The sequence below is a fragment of the Eurytemora carolleeae genome, unplaced genomic scaffold (assembly GCF_000591075.1).
Source record: "Eurytemora carolleeae unplaced genomic scaffold, Eaff_2.0 scaffold237, whole genome shotgun sequence".
Classification (NCBI taxonomy): Eukaryota; Metazoa; Arthropoda; class Copepoda; order Calanoida; family Temoridae; genus Eurytemora; species Eurytemora carolleeae.
The window spans coordinates 59,515-75,304 of record NW_019396130.1 but is presented as its reverse complement, the minus strand read 5'-3'; the positions used below and the strand labels follow the sequence as shown (position 1 = coordinate 75,304).

Below are 15,790 nucleotides of genomic sequence, written 5' to 3'. Positions count from 1 at the left end.
AAAATGTGCACTGTCTACTGTTAAAGGATTTAATCTAAATCTGTTGGTAAGAAAATGTGTACTGTGTACTGTTAAAGGATTTAATCTAAATCCAATGGTATCAAAATGTGCACTGTCTACTGTTAAAGGATTTAATCTAAATCTGTTGGTAAGAAAATGTGTACTGTGTACTGTTAAAGGATTTAATCTAATTCCAATGGTATCAAAATGTGCACTGTCTACTGTTAAAGGATTTAATCTAAATCTGTTGGTAAGAAAATGTGTACTGTGTACTGTTAAGAGATATTGGATGATTTTAATATGAAAGGATGAAAGATTATTCTTTACTGAAAACTTCTCAGATTCTGTCCTGGATATTTTTCATCGAGTCAAGTTAAAGAATGTTCCCGACAAAACCATTTTTCTTTACTTTACACCTGAAACATTCAAGGCCTGCTAAATCTCAAATCCATGTATTAATCATTCCATCAACCTTCTATCTTCTTTTAATCGTAAATCTGTATTTTTATATTATTTAACGCGCGGTGGGCCATTTCTTTCAAAGGATCCTTATGTTTTAAAAAGATTAAAAACAGTTCCATCTTTCCAATAATTTTGGAAATCTAGTTTTCGAAACTCGATCAGATAAAATAATTCTACAATCAACGTGAAGAACATTAAATAATTAAAAGTAAATCTAAAACAATTTTTCTCTTAAAAGATTTAAATCTCTAATGAACAAGTAAAATAGCACAATTTTTCTGGGTCGTTTTCTAATTTTTGAACACTATGCCTATACACTACTTTTTGTTAGCTGCCGTATATGGCACAGTGCAAACAATAACTAGTAACATATCCTACCGATACTTACACTTTCTAATAATAACATTGAGCTGTGGTTGAGTGCGGATACTCGATACTGGAGTCGTTAGACATTAATCTGCTTGGCTGCAGCTCAGAGACTTTTCATAATATGGCAGTGACAAGGTACATATGGTTTCTTCAATATCCTTAACTTCATGTGTTTCGAAATTTCTGCTGTACATAAACATTAGCTTACACCAGGCACAACTTTGGAGCTTTTTCTTGTATAGGCGAGTTTGATTTCGTCTCTTAAAATTCACTAATTTGAACCAGAAGCGTGGTCGATGAATAAAAAACTAATTTGATTGGCAATTAGAAGTAGGTGACATCTTGGTTTTTAGACCAGCTGATTTGAAGAAAAATTTGACTAGCGGCGTGTGTGTAGTTGAATCAGCTGATTAAGAAATAAAACAAATTGGCGACGATTTGTTTAAATTGATGTTCTGCAATCCAAAGAATCCTTGATCTTCTCCCCTGGAATATGAACCTCGCCTGGACTGCTCTGGTACTCATTGGAGACCTGCAGCAGCAACCTGGAGTACATTTATAGTACAACAGGATTAATTAAACATAAACCGGAGTACGTTTATAGTACACCAGGATTAATTAAACATAAACCTGGAGTACATTTAAAGTACAACAAGATTATTTAAACATAAAACGGAGTACGTTTATAGTACAACAGGACTAATTAATCATAAACCTGAAGTACACTTATAGTACCAGGATTAATTGAACATAAACCTGGAGTACATATATAGTACAGCATACTGTATTTCCGCCCGTCAAAGGTAAACTTTCGTGTAAGGATCTCTGATTTAAAACGTCTGTTTAACTTTCTCGCAGGATGATTTATTTTTCAATAAGGAAGTTTCCATGCAGTATACGATATACTTCATGGAGTACGTTGCATAACATTCCTATTGAAGGAAAGAAAAGTTCAGTTCTAAGGCAGTAAAGTAATTTGACATTACGCTCACGATGTACTGTCAAATATACCTACTCGTGTTCTGCATGTGAACTTCCTGTGAGGAAGTTAAACAGACGTTTTAAATCAGAGATCCTTACAAAGAAGTTTACTTTTCACGGGAGAAAATACAGTGCAGGATTAGTATTTATTATTATTACTCTAAAATTGGGCATTAAATTACGTTAGAAACAACTAACGTTGTATTTACCCATCGTTAAAAATTTGGGATTTTCACATTTGAAGACGAGTAAAAATGGTATTAAATACGCATAAATAAAGTGTTCAGGCGCTGGTTCCACTTGAAATTGTATTCAGTGTTTCGAATTTTGAGCCGGCGCTCAATTGGAACCAGTATAATTCAAAATACTTGTAAAGCATTTTGTTTTAGAATAAAAGCTTATTTTTACTTTCTTCGACTATATGAGACGCACTGTTATCTGTAATGTAACTCAGGGGTAAAAAATGTTAGAAGGGAAAAAAGTTAGTTTTGAAACCGACTTTGGTTTTAGATATAAAATTTGTCTATTGATAAATGTAAAAAGTTTGCTTTCCCACTATCGAAGTCATAAATCATTTTTATTGATTTAGTTTGACAAAATGTTGATAAATCTAAATTTGGCTTTTTAGTCATTGCCTTTTTGTATATGCACTATGCAGCTGTCAGACCCAAACCCAATTAATTATTTTTTTCCCGAACAGCCAACATTCAATCCAATATTCGGGCACAATACACAATACAAATATAATAATACTGGGCTCTTCACGCCAATCTTCGATTTGAACTTTTGATTGTTGAGGCCTTTTCTCTTCTTAAATTATCAATTTAATAGCATAAAAAATTTCCCAGATTTATCAATTTTTTAATGGATTTTTAAAAAAAGTTTAATTTTTAAAGCAATTAAAAATATGAATAATAAATATTTGATTTTTTTTCTTAGAAACAATAAAAATATCTTGTCTAGCGTTTTGTCAGAATGATTATATAATTTTCTAACCTCCTCTACTGTTTTCAGGACCCGGAGAAAATTTAAACCCGCCAGTTTCTTTAGATCATCTATGCTCCAGGAATCACTGGCTAGCAGAGCTGTAAAGAGAGCAGGATAGGTAGATACATCCTCCAATCCTTTAGGTACCCTGAGCAACAAATTATTATATCTTTTTCACAAACCTTAAAGCTTTATTTTTATTTGTTCAACATTAAAAATAAATCAATAGTTTAATTTCCAAAAGTTATTAGTTCATCGTCTAAAAATACTAACAACCCAGTTATATTAAATGCAATGTAAATAATAAATTTCTCCTAAAAACACCTAATTTTGTATGTTTTTGTTATATTTCATAAACAAATAATTACTTGCTTACTTATATTAAATAAATCCTTGTTTTTATCAGAGCAACTCCCCCCAAACCCAGGCAAATAAATAAACATGATATATGTACACTGTACATTGTATATAAACTATGCAAATAAATGCATTTATGCATAACAGATCTCATGCATGTGCAAACTTTGCGAATACAGAATAAGATGATCTATATCCATCAAAATAATATTTTGTTTACAAAGATGTATTTTTTATCGGCACTTTAATCAACCATATTTGACCCGCGTCTCAAATTTAAGCCACGGCTCAAATTCTTTAAATTCGGCCTCAGTTCACAGAAAGCAAATTCTCTATTCTTAGTAAGAATAAATAAAGCTTAATTAAAGGTAAAACTGGAAATATTAAGACTTGAGTCACGTGATGTCATATTGTTCGGAGAAAATATTTGTCTGCAAACAATCTAGCTCTGGGTTGCTTCGAGTCCCACAAGAATACAATTATATAAACCTTGGGAAATTTGAAACCTTTTGAAGAAAAGTTTAGAGGGCTGCAAGAAAGAAATAACTTTTCCTATTTGATGCAAAATTAGTTTGGAAAGAAAGAAATATCTTTATTTCTCGGGAAAAATTCTAAATTTATGCTGAGGAGCAACAAAGGCAAAATTACATCTCACCTCTAATAAAAATATTTTTTTTTTAACAGTTCCTAGCAATCTTTTTTCAAGCAATTATATCTGCAGTGATTTTAAAATAAAGCCTACTTACGCACTAATTCCGTCATAGCTGGCACCAATTCCAACACTATCGATTCCTGCTATTCTTCTTATATGGTTTATATGACCTAAAATGAATGAATATTATATATATCGTATGTTTGAATATATTAGAATATAATGAAAATATATTATTTTCTATTTTTATAATGTTTGAATTATAGGGGGGCTTATGACAGGAAATTTAACGTGTGTAAGATTCACTACTGTTAGATTAAAGTGAACTGACGAAGTACAGTGAGAACCAGAAAACTCTGGAATATGAAGACGACTTTTAGACTCAAGTTTTGACTTTTAACAGTTCAATGAACATGAGAAACAGCAATTGTGCAGTGTAAACAGACCTATTTCAGTTAATGAGGCATTTATAAGTTATTACTTACTAAACCTATTTTTGTTTGAAACAACATAAAATATACTTAATTGATGGCTTAATGTCGTCTTCCAATTCCACGGTTTTCAGGTTATCACTGTACAGTACTAAGCTGTACAGATAAGGTGTTCAAAAGTTGTTGTATAATATCACGGTAATCTAGTTGTTGTATAATATCACGGTAATCTAGTTGTTGTATAATATCACGGTAATCTAGTTGTTGTATAATATCACGGTAATCTAGTTGTTGAATAATATCACGGTAATCTAGTTGTTGAATATTATCACGGTAATCTAGTTGTTGTATTAACAGATGAAAATATAACTGAAAATAAACCAAGAAGGTGGGATGAACTTCACTGTAGGTTAGTATTGACATAGTTGTGTAGAATTTACTTACTTATCACATCATTAAGCGTTGAATGATTGCTACAGGTGAGGAAATAGGAGAAAAAATTGACCATCACTAGCCCCCTTCTTTCAGCCTGATTAGTTAGGATTGTAATCAGTTTTATAATTTGAAACTATTATTTATTCAATATCTAATTATGAAAGAAAATATCTTTATGCTACTTTCTACTTTGTTTCTTTTAAAATTACTTGTACTCAACCTGCACTGCATTGTACTTCTCTGGAACTGTTAATAGTCTCTGTGGACTTGTATAAGTACATTTAATTTCGCTTGTGTACTTGTAATAGTATTTGTATATGTAAATTTACTTTAATTGCACTTTTATTAAAATTTGTATAGGTACATGTACTTGCACTTAAAATTTTATTAGTATTTGTATTTGTACAGTACTTGCATTTGCACTTTTTTCAGTATTTGTACATTTACATGTACTTGCAATTGCACTGTGAATGTACATGCGCTCACACATGTACAGTACTTGTACTTCATCCTAGTCCCCTGTTTTCCTTCTTAAACTCCAAGAGCATAAGTTGTGTTACACTGGTGTGGCGTCTATGAAAAATTAATTAAAAATTATGGAGAAAGTTTTCTAGAAAGTTCCAAAAAGAAATGTAAATTCTAGAGCTAATCACTTTTTGTCAAATCTTTTGACCTGTAGAGTTTGAAAGTAATTCTGTAAAGAAATTGGAAAATATGAGACAAATGAAGAGCTAGAGAGACTCATCCCTATATAGGACAAGTACAGGGATAGATATATCTTTATATAGGACGAGTTCAGGGATAGATATATCTCTATATAGGACAAGTTCAGGGATAGATAAATCTCTATATAGTACAAGTTCAGGGATAGATATACCTTTATATAGGACAAGTTCAGGGATAGATATATCTCTATATAGGACAAGTTCAGGGATAGATATATCTCTATATAGGACAAGTTAAGGGATAGATATATCTCTATATAGGACAAGTCCTAGGATAGATAAATCTCTATATAGGACAAGTTCTGGGATAGATATATCTCTATATAGGACAAGTTCAGGGATAGATATATCTATATATAGGACAAGTTCAGATATAGGTATATCTATATAAAGGACAAGTTCGGGGATAGATATATCTCTATATAGGACAAGTTCTGGGATAGATATATCTCTATATAGAACAAGTTAAGGGATAAATATATCTCTATATAGGACAAGTTCGGGGATAGATATTTCTCTATATAGGACAAGTTCGGGGATAGATATATCTCTATGTAGGACAAGTTCAGGGATAGATATATCTCTATGTAGGACAAGTTCAGGGATAGATATATCTCTATATAGGACAAGTTCATGGATATATATATATCTATGTAGGACAAGTTCGGGGAAAGATATATCTCTATATAGGACAAGTTTGGGGATAGATATATCTCTATGTAGGACAAGTTCGGGGATAGATATATCTCTATGTAGGACAAGTTCAGGGATAAATATATCTCCACATAGGACAAGTTCATGGATAAATATATCTCTATGTAGGACAGGGAGCAGGAAAAGGTAGGCATGGAGTGATATAAAGGACAGAGATCAAAGACGGATTATTTTTCATTCTTCAGATAGGATAGAAAAAAAGGCCCAAATGATCTTACAACAGGACAAAACGAAGGACGAAATGATTACCTATTTTGAATAAAGCAGAAGAAAATATTTGGATTCATCTGTATCTAGCATAACATTTCATTTTTAAGAATGATGATTTCCAAAGTAAAGCTTTATTACTTTGATCTGTGTCGATCTATTGTAATAAGATGTTAAGATTGAATGATATTTGTGGAATAATATCTGCATATTAGATGCGTTTCTACATATATCTTGCAAATTATCTGCAGAGCTGAACAATATAAGCTAGTTCTCTCATCTCAGTCTGAGGTTCTCTTAATTTCTAGTTTAATAATGAAACCATTCTAATTTCCCTGGGGGGTATTCATTAGCAAACCTTGGGTAGGGATAGTAGGGATACCATCAAGTTAAAGGAGGGTGGGAGAGTATGGTTACCATACAGTTGGAGGAGGGTAGTAGGGTAGGGATATCATACAGTTGGGGGAGGTCAGGGATACAATCAAGTTGAAGGAGGGTGGTAGGGTATAGGGTTACCATACAGTTGGAGGAGGGTGGGAGGGTAAGGTTACCATACAGTTGAAAAGGGTGGCAGGGTAGGGATACTATACAGTTGGAGGGGGGTAGGATGGTAGGGATACAATACAGTTGAAGGTAGGAAGGAGGGAAGGGATGCCATACTGTTGGAGGAGGGTAAGGATACCATGCTGTTGGAAGAGGATAGGAGGGTAGGGATACCATACACTTGTAGGAGGGTAGGGATACCATACAGTTGGAGGAGGGGAGGGATACCATACAGTTGGAGGAGGGGAGGGATACCATACAGTTGGAGGTGGGTAGGAGGGGAGGGATACAATACTGTTGGAGGAGGGTAGGGATACCATACAGTTGGAGGAGGGTAGGGATACCATACAGTTGGAGGAGGGATTCCATACAGTTGTAGGAGTGGAGGGATACCGTACAGTTGGAGGTGGGGAGGTATACAAATCAGCTAAAGGAGGGTATGAGTAAAGGAGGAAGGATGGGGTGGAGTAGAAGGGATTACAGGTGATATGAAGGTGTGCAGAATAAGGGCGCAGACGAGGTAGTAAGGGGGTGGAGTAAAAGGGATTAAAAGAGGTAGGAAGGGGGTGGAGTAGAAAGAAGTAAAGGAGGTGGAGTAGAAAGGATTTAAGGAGGTAGGAAGGGGGTGGAGTAGAAGGGAGTAAAGAAGGTAGGAATGGGGTTGAGTAGAAGGGAGTAGAGAAGGTAGGAATAGGGTTGAGTAGAAGGGAGTAAAGAAGGTAGGAATAGGGTTGAGTAGAAGGGAGTAAAGAAGGTAGGAAGGGGGTGGAGTAGAAGGGAGTAAAGAAGGTAGGAATATGGTTGAGTAGAAGGGAGTAAAGAAGGTAGGAAGAGGGTGGAGTAGAATGGAGTAAAGAAGGCAGGAATGGGGTGGAGTAGATGGGAGTAAAGAAGGTAGGAATGGGGTTGAGTAGAAGGGAGTAAAAAATTAGGAATGGGGTTGAGTAGAATGGAGTAAAAAAGCAGGAATGGGGTTGAGTAGAAGGAAGTAAAGAAGGTAGGAATGGAGTGGAGTAGAAGGGAGTAAAGAAGGTAGGAATGGGGTGGAGTAGAAGGGAGTAAAGAAGGTAGGAAGGGGGTGGAGCATAAGGGAGTAAAGGAGGTTATCGGATAGGGTGTAAGAGGTAGAAAATATGTGCGATTTTGGTGCAGTTTACATTGTACAAATCGTCTATGACGTAATTGGTATTTTGAGTAATTTTATAATATTTGAAAGCTTTGAGTATTTTAATTAATACCAATTAAAGTTTGCTAGGAGAGCTCTCTCAAAGGCTACCCTTACATCAAAATAAGAATATATCTTATTTCATTTTCTGGTCTATTCAGATCTATTCTATTGAGATCTAAATATGGTCTATCTTCATATATTCGGTCTATTCTATTCTAGCTTTCCTCACCTTTCCCAAATTTTCCTCCTCTTTCCTCGTCTATCCTCATCTTTCCCCATCTTTCCGTATTTTTCCTCATTTCTCCTCATCTTTCCTCAACTTTTCTCATCTATCCTCTTCTTTTTTCATCTGTCTTCATCTTTCCTCATCTTTCTTCATCTATCCTCATCTTTCTTCATCATTCCTCATCTTTCTTCATCTTTCCTCATCTTTCCTCAACTTTCTTCATCTTTCTTCATTTTTTCTCATCTTTTCTCATCTTTCCTCATCTTTCCTCATCTTACCTCATCATTCCTCATCTTTCCTCATCTTTCCTCATCTTTCTTAATCTATCCTTATCTTTCTTCATCTATCCTTATCTTTCTTTCTCTATCCTTATCTTTCTTCATCTATCCTTATTCATCTATCCTTATCTTTCTTCATCTTTCTTCATCTTTCTTCATCTTTCCTCATCTTTCCTCATTTGTCCTTTCCGTATCTGTCCTAATCTTACCTAATCTTTTCCAAAATTCTTTATCTCTACTCATCGAGGGGGGGGGGGGCAAAATGAATCGATACCCCCCCCCCATCTCCATTTATTCCCAGTAGCCGCAGCAATCACTCCATAACCTTATGTTTGTTGACTGTCACTGTCATATGAAAAGATGTTATGCCGAATATGGTTTATATATGTATGTAGTAGCATGAAGCAATATATATAAACTAGATCAACTATAGTTAATCTTATCACTATACATTTAATTTATTTATTTCAGGAACTAGAAGGAGCAATAATACACTTTATTCCGGAGATATTACAAAGGAAAGATCGGAAAGAAATCAACGTGTGGAAACCATTATTGAGATAATAAAGAATATTAACATTTATTTATATATTTGTATTTGCGTCCCCATTCCTTTCAACAATTTTAACTTTAAAATGTTGCTCTGAAAGTCGCCTTTTTTCTTTGTTTTCAAATTTTCACATATTTTCTGTTTAAATTGGTGCATTTTCAAAAATAATAAATAAGCCATAAAAATTTTCCAATTTTAATTTTAATGGATGCAAACAGGCAGTACATTGTACTGCCCTAGCGGTACACAAGATCCACATTAAAACAAAATGATGAAGAGTTGAGATAGAAACTGATTAGGCTTCTCATCTCTAATTTTCTAATCTCTTTACCTTTGCAAAATGCAACAGCTGATGTCAGAAACCTTTGCTATTTCAAACTATAAATTTTGCCAGATCAAATATATTAAAATAATATTACAGGTCTTACTCATAAGTTAGGTTGCAAAGAAACATAAATATCTAATAAAGTAGTAATCTCTGCTTGTCCGTCTGTTTGTTTGGATGTCTGGTCATAACCCCAAAACCCCTGGACCAATTTGCCTCAAATTTTAATTGGAGAACTCAGTAGAACCACGGAAATGTGTTTAGCCTGGTAACAATTCAAGGCTAGGTCGTCTTTTCAAGAGAATTCTCTAAGCAAAGCTGGGTCCCAAAGCTAGTATTAAAAAATAAAATTGACTTTTAAAAAAAATTCGACTTTAAAAAAAAACGTGTTAACCCCTTTATAACAACCTGGATAATTGTTGCTGGGGACAAAATGTGGATTTTTGTTTTGAGAACTCAATCCCGTCAAGATTTCAAGATTTCAAGATTTCAAGAGTTCCGGACTCAATATATCTCTCTCTGGTTCATCCTCAGGGAAATGACGTCATTTTCTCACTGTGTTATTTTTAGTTGAATTCCATCTAACTTTTCTTTTTTAAAGTCCCCCCCTCTCCCAACCCTAGCCTGCATCAAAGGGGAACAAAGCTAACTTACAATGAGTTTTTCTAGCAGAAAGAACGCCAAATTAAAGAAAAGGAATTGAGTCTCAATGTTAAAATCCTTATACCTTTGCAACCTGAAAGTGTAAAACTTTAAAATTTCAAACTTATATTATTTGATCTAACAGAGGTCTTTGATTGGAATATCTAAAGTCGACGATATTGGATTGTCCAGATATATGGATTAGAAAATCAGAGTTTGTGGCAAAGACTCAATTCCTTTCACTTTAGATTAGTGGAGTGGGGGGGGGGGCTTAGAGAAGAGAGGAATTGTTTTTTATTCAGTCTGAACAAATAAGAGTTACTGCACTGCAGGTATTTGTTGCAAAATGGATGAAAATTTATCCAAATAAATTAAAGAATTTTAGTTCAAAATTAAAGGAAAGCATAAAAAAAGTTTTATAATCATGCAAAACCGATAATTCATTTTATCAGATTTTTAAAGGACTCCATGACCAATTTCTTAATCCCGTTCAGGTTTTATACACTGTACACTGTAAAGGCCTAATTTTTTTCATACAGGGTATCCCAAAACATGGGAATGGATCGATGATTTCAAGATTGTCTTTGTAAATGATTTTGATGTGGACATCCTTTCACAACATTACTTGGCTTTAACCGTTTTCATAAAATAAACTCTAGCATACATCATCATATTATATAAACTCTAGCATACATCATCATATTATATAAACTCTAGCATACATCATCATATTATATAAACTCTAGCATACATCATCATATTATATAAACTCTAGCATACATCATCATATTATATAAACTCTAGCATACATCATCATATTATGACTGTTGATATCAGGTATTATCACTGCTACTTCTTAACAAAGACGATCTCGTAGACACTCAATTCCCATGTTTTGGACACCCTGTATATCATTTAAAAGAAAATATTTTGTTTTCCAGTCATTTCCTTTGCTAGGAAATCCCAAAGAAATAAAGTTCTTGGACATTTAATTTGATACAAATATGTATATCTATTTGATACAAATATGTATATCTATTTGATACAAATATGTATATCTATTTGTAAGAACGATAAATCGTTTCTTTTATTGATACACATTTTGCATTAATATTTCAGGGATGAATAATGAATTATAAAATGTATATGTTACACCAAAATTCACATATTTCTAAACATAATATATTTGTACAATGAAACCCTGTCTGCTTCTCTCTTGGTCTAGAGTTAAGACATATTTACGAAGGACGGAATAAAAAGCTACTTAAAAGCCTTAAACTAATGATTTCATTCATTCTAAAGGTGTTACATTTGAAATGTTTTGCTTAATCTAATGAGAACTAGGATCGTGACTCAATCAAATTTTCCAAGTCCGCTCCCCGTAACACATTTTTTGTCCCAAAATTCTTCAAAAACATTTTCCCACAAGAAGATCGCACGGACTGACAATATACCGGGTGTCCCATATCATATTAGATCGTCAATGGGTCTTAATTTAAGAAGATTGAATCATTTTGTAAAATTGATTAAGACTTATATCAAACTTTTCTTTCAGAAAGGGCTAGGATTTTCGAGTATTATGTGTTTATTTTGGTGCAAAAGCTTGGAGATAATCTAATATGATATGGGACGCTCTGTATATTCCCTCAGTTATTAGCTATCTCTATGTTTCATGTTACTAGTTCCCGCCCCCCCTTCTCAGTTTCTACGTAGTTGCGCCTCTCTGGTTTAGTGTATGCAGAGATCATTAATCAAGCCTATAATAAGGGATATTCTCCAATAAACTACAATAAACCGTGGAGAAGTTTGATAATAAAAGAGTAAAAATTACTTTTTATTGGTCTCGCACAGGAATAAAGAAGAAAGATTGCCAGGATTGAATTACCGAAGGGAGAGGGGAAGTCTAGGTTGGTTTCCCTGTATCCGAAGGGAGAGGGGAAGGGTATGTTGGTTCCCCTGTATCCGAAGGGAGAGGGGAAGGGTAGGTTGGTTCCCCTGTATCCGAAGGGAGAGGGAAGGGGTAGGTCGGTTTCCCTGTATCCGAGGGAGAGGGGAAGTCTAGGTTGGTTCCTCTGTATCCGAAGGGAGAGAGAAAGGGTAGGTGGTTTCCCTGTATCCGAAGGGAGAGGGAAAGGGTAGGTTGGTTCCCCTGTATCCGAAGGGAGAGGGGAAGGGTAGGTTGGTTCCCCTGTATCCGAAGGGAGAGGAGAAGGGTAGGTTGGTTTCCCTGTATCCGAGGGAGAGGGGAAGTCTAGGTAGGTTGGTTCCCCTGTATCCGAAGGGAGAGGGGAAGGGTAGGTTGGTTTCCCTGTATCCGAGGGAGAGGGGAAGTCTAGTTTGGTTCCTCTGTATCCGAAGGGAGAGAGAAAGGGTAGGTGGTTTCCCTGTATTCGAAGGGAGAGGGAAAGGGTGGGTGGTTTCCCTGTATCCGAGGGAGAGAAGAAGTCTAGGTTGGTTTCACTGTATCCGAAGGGAGAGGGGAAGGGTAGGTTGTTTATTTGTATCCTAAGGGAGAGGGTATGGTAGGTTGGTTCCCCATGTATTCAAAGGGAGAGAGGAAGGGTAGGTTGGTTCCCCTGTATCCTAAGGGAGAGGGGAAGTCTAGGTTGGTTCCCCTGTATCCGAAGGGAGAGGGGAAGTCTAGGTTGGTACCTCTGTATCCGAAGGGAGAGGGGAAGGGTATGTGCTTTATCCTAAGGGAGAGGGGAAGGGTAGGTTGTTCCCTTGTATCCTAAGGGAGAGGGGAAGGGTAGGTTGATTTCTCTGTATGAAGGGAGAGGGAAGGCTATAGGTTGGCTGCCCCGTATCCGGGGGAACTAGGAAACTAGGAGACCAGAAGAAACTTTTTTCCCCAAATGAGCAGTTCTAACCTTTATAACTCTTGTTTTCAGCTGAATACTTCTGACAGCATTTGGTCCGGTAAGGTATTTGAAAAACGCATTATTCTGGCTCTCAAGAGCATCTTTGAGCGTTAGAATAGACTTAATGCGAATAGTTGAATATTATTGACATTTTCAAACAACAATTCCATTAAACTAAAACCTTACTTAGTGTGTCTCAGCAAACATGGAAATAAAGTGACGATATATTACATCTATTTCGTCTATTTCCACGTGGCATTTATTCCGTCAACACCATTATACAAGTATCCCAATAGAAAATAACTACCATCAAAAACTAAAAGGATTGGGAATTCCAAAATGTGGTTTACAATTATTGCACCTGAAAAATTGACGGATGTTTGAGAAATTGGACCGCATTCCAATTTATTAAATAACTACATATTTGTTCGAATGTTTGATATCTCTGTAAATATTAAAGATCCAAAGAAGGCAGACAACATTTTGAAAAGCTCATGAGAGGTACAATCTTTCAATACATCATTTATCATTTTTCAACTATTGGAAATCCACGACGATTCCAACTTGTCTTTCATAAAAAAGCTGAAAAGAAGAAAAAAGTATTCTTACCACTATTCTTAAGACATCGTCCGGAACATTTCTGGTTGAATTACAAAGCGCATGCGCGGAAGAATGTGAAAAGATGACCGGCGCTTCAGAGACAGCCAGAGTGTCGCGTGCAGTCTGTATACTCGAGTGCGACAAGTCGACAATTATTCCCAGTCGATTCATCTCCTTCACAACAGTCTGAAATAAAAAAAAATACTTTTTTTTAGAAATTAATGAAAATTGGAAAAATTAAGAACACAAAAAGAAAAAAGGTTTTAGAAAATGATAAGATAAATAAAAATAAAACGTATATGAACAACAAAGCAATCATATATCTATTGATCTCCTATAGTCTCAATACTGAGCATATATGAATAAATAATAAGGATATATGTGTGTGTATGTGATTGTATACTTGTCCTCAAGAAAACCTACTTATCAAATATTTCAGTACATAAGCAATTATTTTGTATATTATCTACAGTAAGCTGTATAAAGAGGAGAAAAACTTTATTTATTACTCTGAAAATTTATTGCCAATGCTACTTTTTCAAGAAATATATTCATTACACTTTTATATTAAAAATTCCTGTGAATAATAGGAATCATGTTAAACGAGGGTTCTGTGAGGGGAGGAAGGCCAACCACAGCAATTTTTCGTCCCAGCCACATTCTTCCCCTTTTATTCGTCCGAACCGTCCGTAGAGATGCTTATTTGTAAAACATTGTTCATGGAGCATCTTAATTTTCTTCAAAAATTCAAAAATTGTTTTGGGAAAATTTAGTGTTTTTTTCCTAACGTCGCTAGATTTTCAAAAAAATAATTTATCTGCAAGGATTTAAATAAAATAATATTGGAAGGACGAGGATTTCGTGGTGGCGAAAATGAGGAGAATGTGGCTCGGACGAGATATTGTTGTGGTTGGCCTTCCTTCCCTCGGTTTGTTATAATAGAAACATAGAAAAGAAGAAAGAGAGAAAGTTTTTTAATTGAAATATTCTCTTGAGAAGGAAGGATGACCAATCCAGACATGAAAGGAGTTTTCACTTCCAACTTTGTTTTTGATGATCACGAGGTCGGGGGTTCAGGGTTTCCAGCGAAATAGGGAAATCGTTTCGCGAGACAAAAAAAGTTCGCTGGAAACCCTATTTAAAGAATTCAGAACCAGTATACAAATCATTCTGGACACAACAACTCACTGGTTGAACCTGTAAGCGTAATTTCAAGTGACACTATATGCAAAGAGGACAATGCCCGATTTACAACAGTACCCTTCAAACCTTGGACTGCTCATAGAGTAAAGAGAAAATAGAGCTCTGTGTATAAATATCTTGAAAACCACTTTAATCCTTCTAAAATGCGGTGTACGCCGTGTATAGTTTGATCTTAACATAGCTGATGTGTTACTTGTGTAACTTAACCAAATATTTGACATAAAAAACGGTTTCCAATAATTCGAAAGAAAATATTTATATTCTGCACGATCTAGAAAGTAAAAACTTTAAACTTAAAACATAGTTTCCAACAATTTAACGCGCTTTTGTAGATTAAAGCCCGACAGCATTGATCAGTCAAAGGTTTTAAGGGTGCCATTGTGAATCGGGCATTGCCATCTTTGCATGGAGGCTCACATAAAATTACCTATTCAGTCCCTTCAACAGAATAGCGTCATGTCTCATGACTCGTGTTATCCGGACGGAATATTGTAAAATTGTTTTTGTTATTTCACAAATCAAAAAAAGTTTCAGTATTGCAAAATATCCGCGTATTTGAACAGGGTCGAAATTCTGCAATATCTTTTTATCAGTTTTACGAAAAGAATATTGCAAAATCATTGCAGATTGATGAGAAATCATGCGGAACAAGTATTCGATCAATTCTTCAAAAAGTTTAAAACTTACAAGCCCGTTCAAACAATGATGTAGCTTAACCCTATCTCTCCTGGGGCACTTGACACACAATTATCTTGGGGGGGGGGGTGTGTGTGTGAATATTTTCATATAACCAATTTAAAATTCTGTTTCTGTTGTCCATAATTGCAATTGTTATGTATTGTTTTAAAACTGTGAGGCTCTCTTTAAAGAATAGGCAAAAATTGAAAAAATTCAAACTTTGCAACTCGATGTCGTAGACCTTAGTTATTCCAAATAAATAATCTAAAATAATCCAAACAAATAATCTAAGCTTAAAATATCAATGGTTTACTCCGACAGGTTGCAAAGATATAGGGAGTCGAAAGTTTGAGTTTGTGGCAAAAACTCAATTCCTTTGCAAAATTTTTAAAAAAA

The 15,790-nt window shown here is 35.0% G+C and overlaps 2 protein-coding genes across 4 annotated transcripts in view; one reads left to right on the top strand and one right to left on the bottom strand.

Moving 5' to 3' along the window:
• Positions 1–9,118, top strand: part of LOC111695829 (uncharacterized) — a 36,025-nt gene extending 26,907 nt beyond the window's left edge. The window contains exon 14 of one of the 2 annotated variants that reach the window (XR_002763949.1): positions 9,007–9,118. The gene's annotated coding sequence lies outside the window, so the exon portion shown is untranslated. Of the gene's footprint in view, positions 1–2,826; positions 2,904–9,006 lie in introns of those variants that run through there. The other variant, XR_002763948.1, reaches the window with a different exon arrangement.
• Positions 11–15,790, bottom strand: part of LOC111695827 (dipeptidase 1) — a 29,831-nt gene continuing 14,051 nt past the window's right edge. Inside the window, exons 8-12 of one of the 2 annotated variants that reach the window (XM_023465274.1) lie at positions 13,523–13,699; positions 4,684–4,768; positions 3,903–3,978; positions 2,809–2,947; positions 11–1,363 (exon numbers count right to left, since the gene is read on the bottom strand). In XM_023465274.1, coding sequence (XP_023321042.1) covers positions 1,274–1,363; positions 2,809–2,947; positions 3,903–3,978; positions 4,684–4,768; positions 13,523–13,699 — 567 coding nt within the window. In that variant the 3' untranslated portion in view covers positions 11–1,273. Of the gene's footprint in view, positions 1,377–2,808; positions 2,948–3,902; positions 3,979–4,683; positions 4,769–13,522; positions 13,700–15,790 lie in introns of both variants that reach the window. The other variant, XM_023465275.1, reaches the window with a different exon arrangement.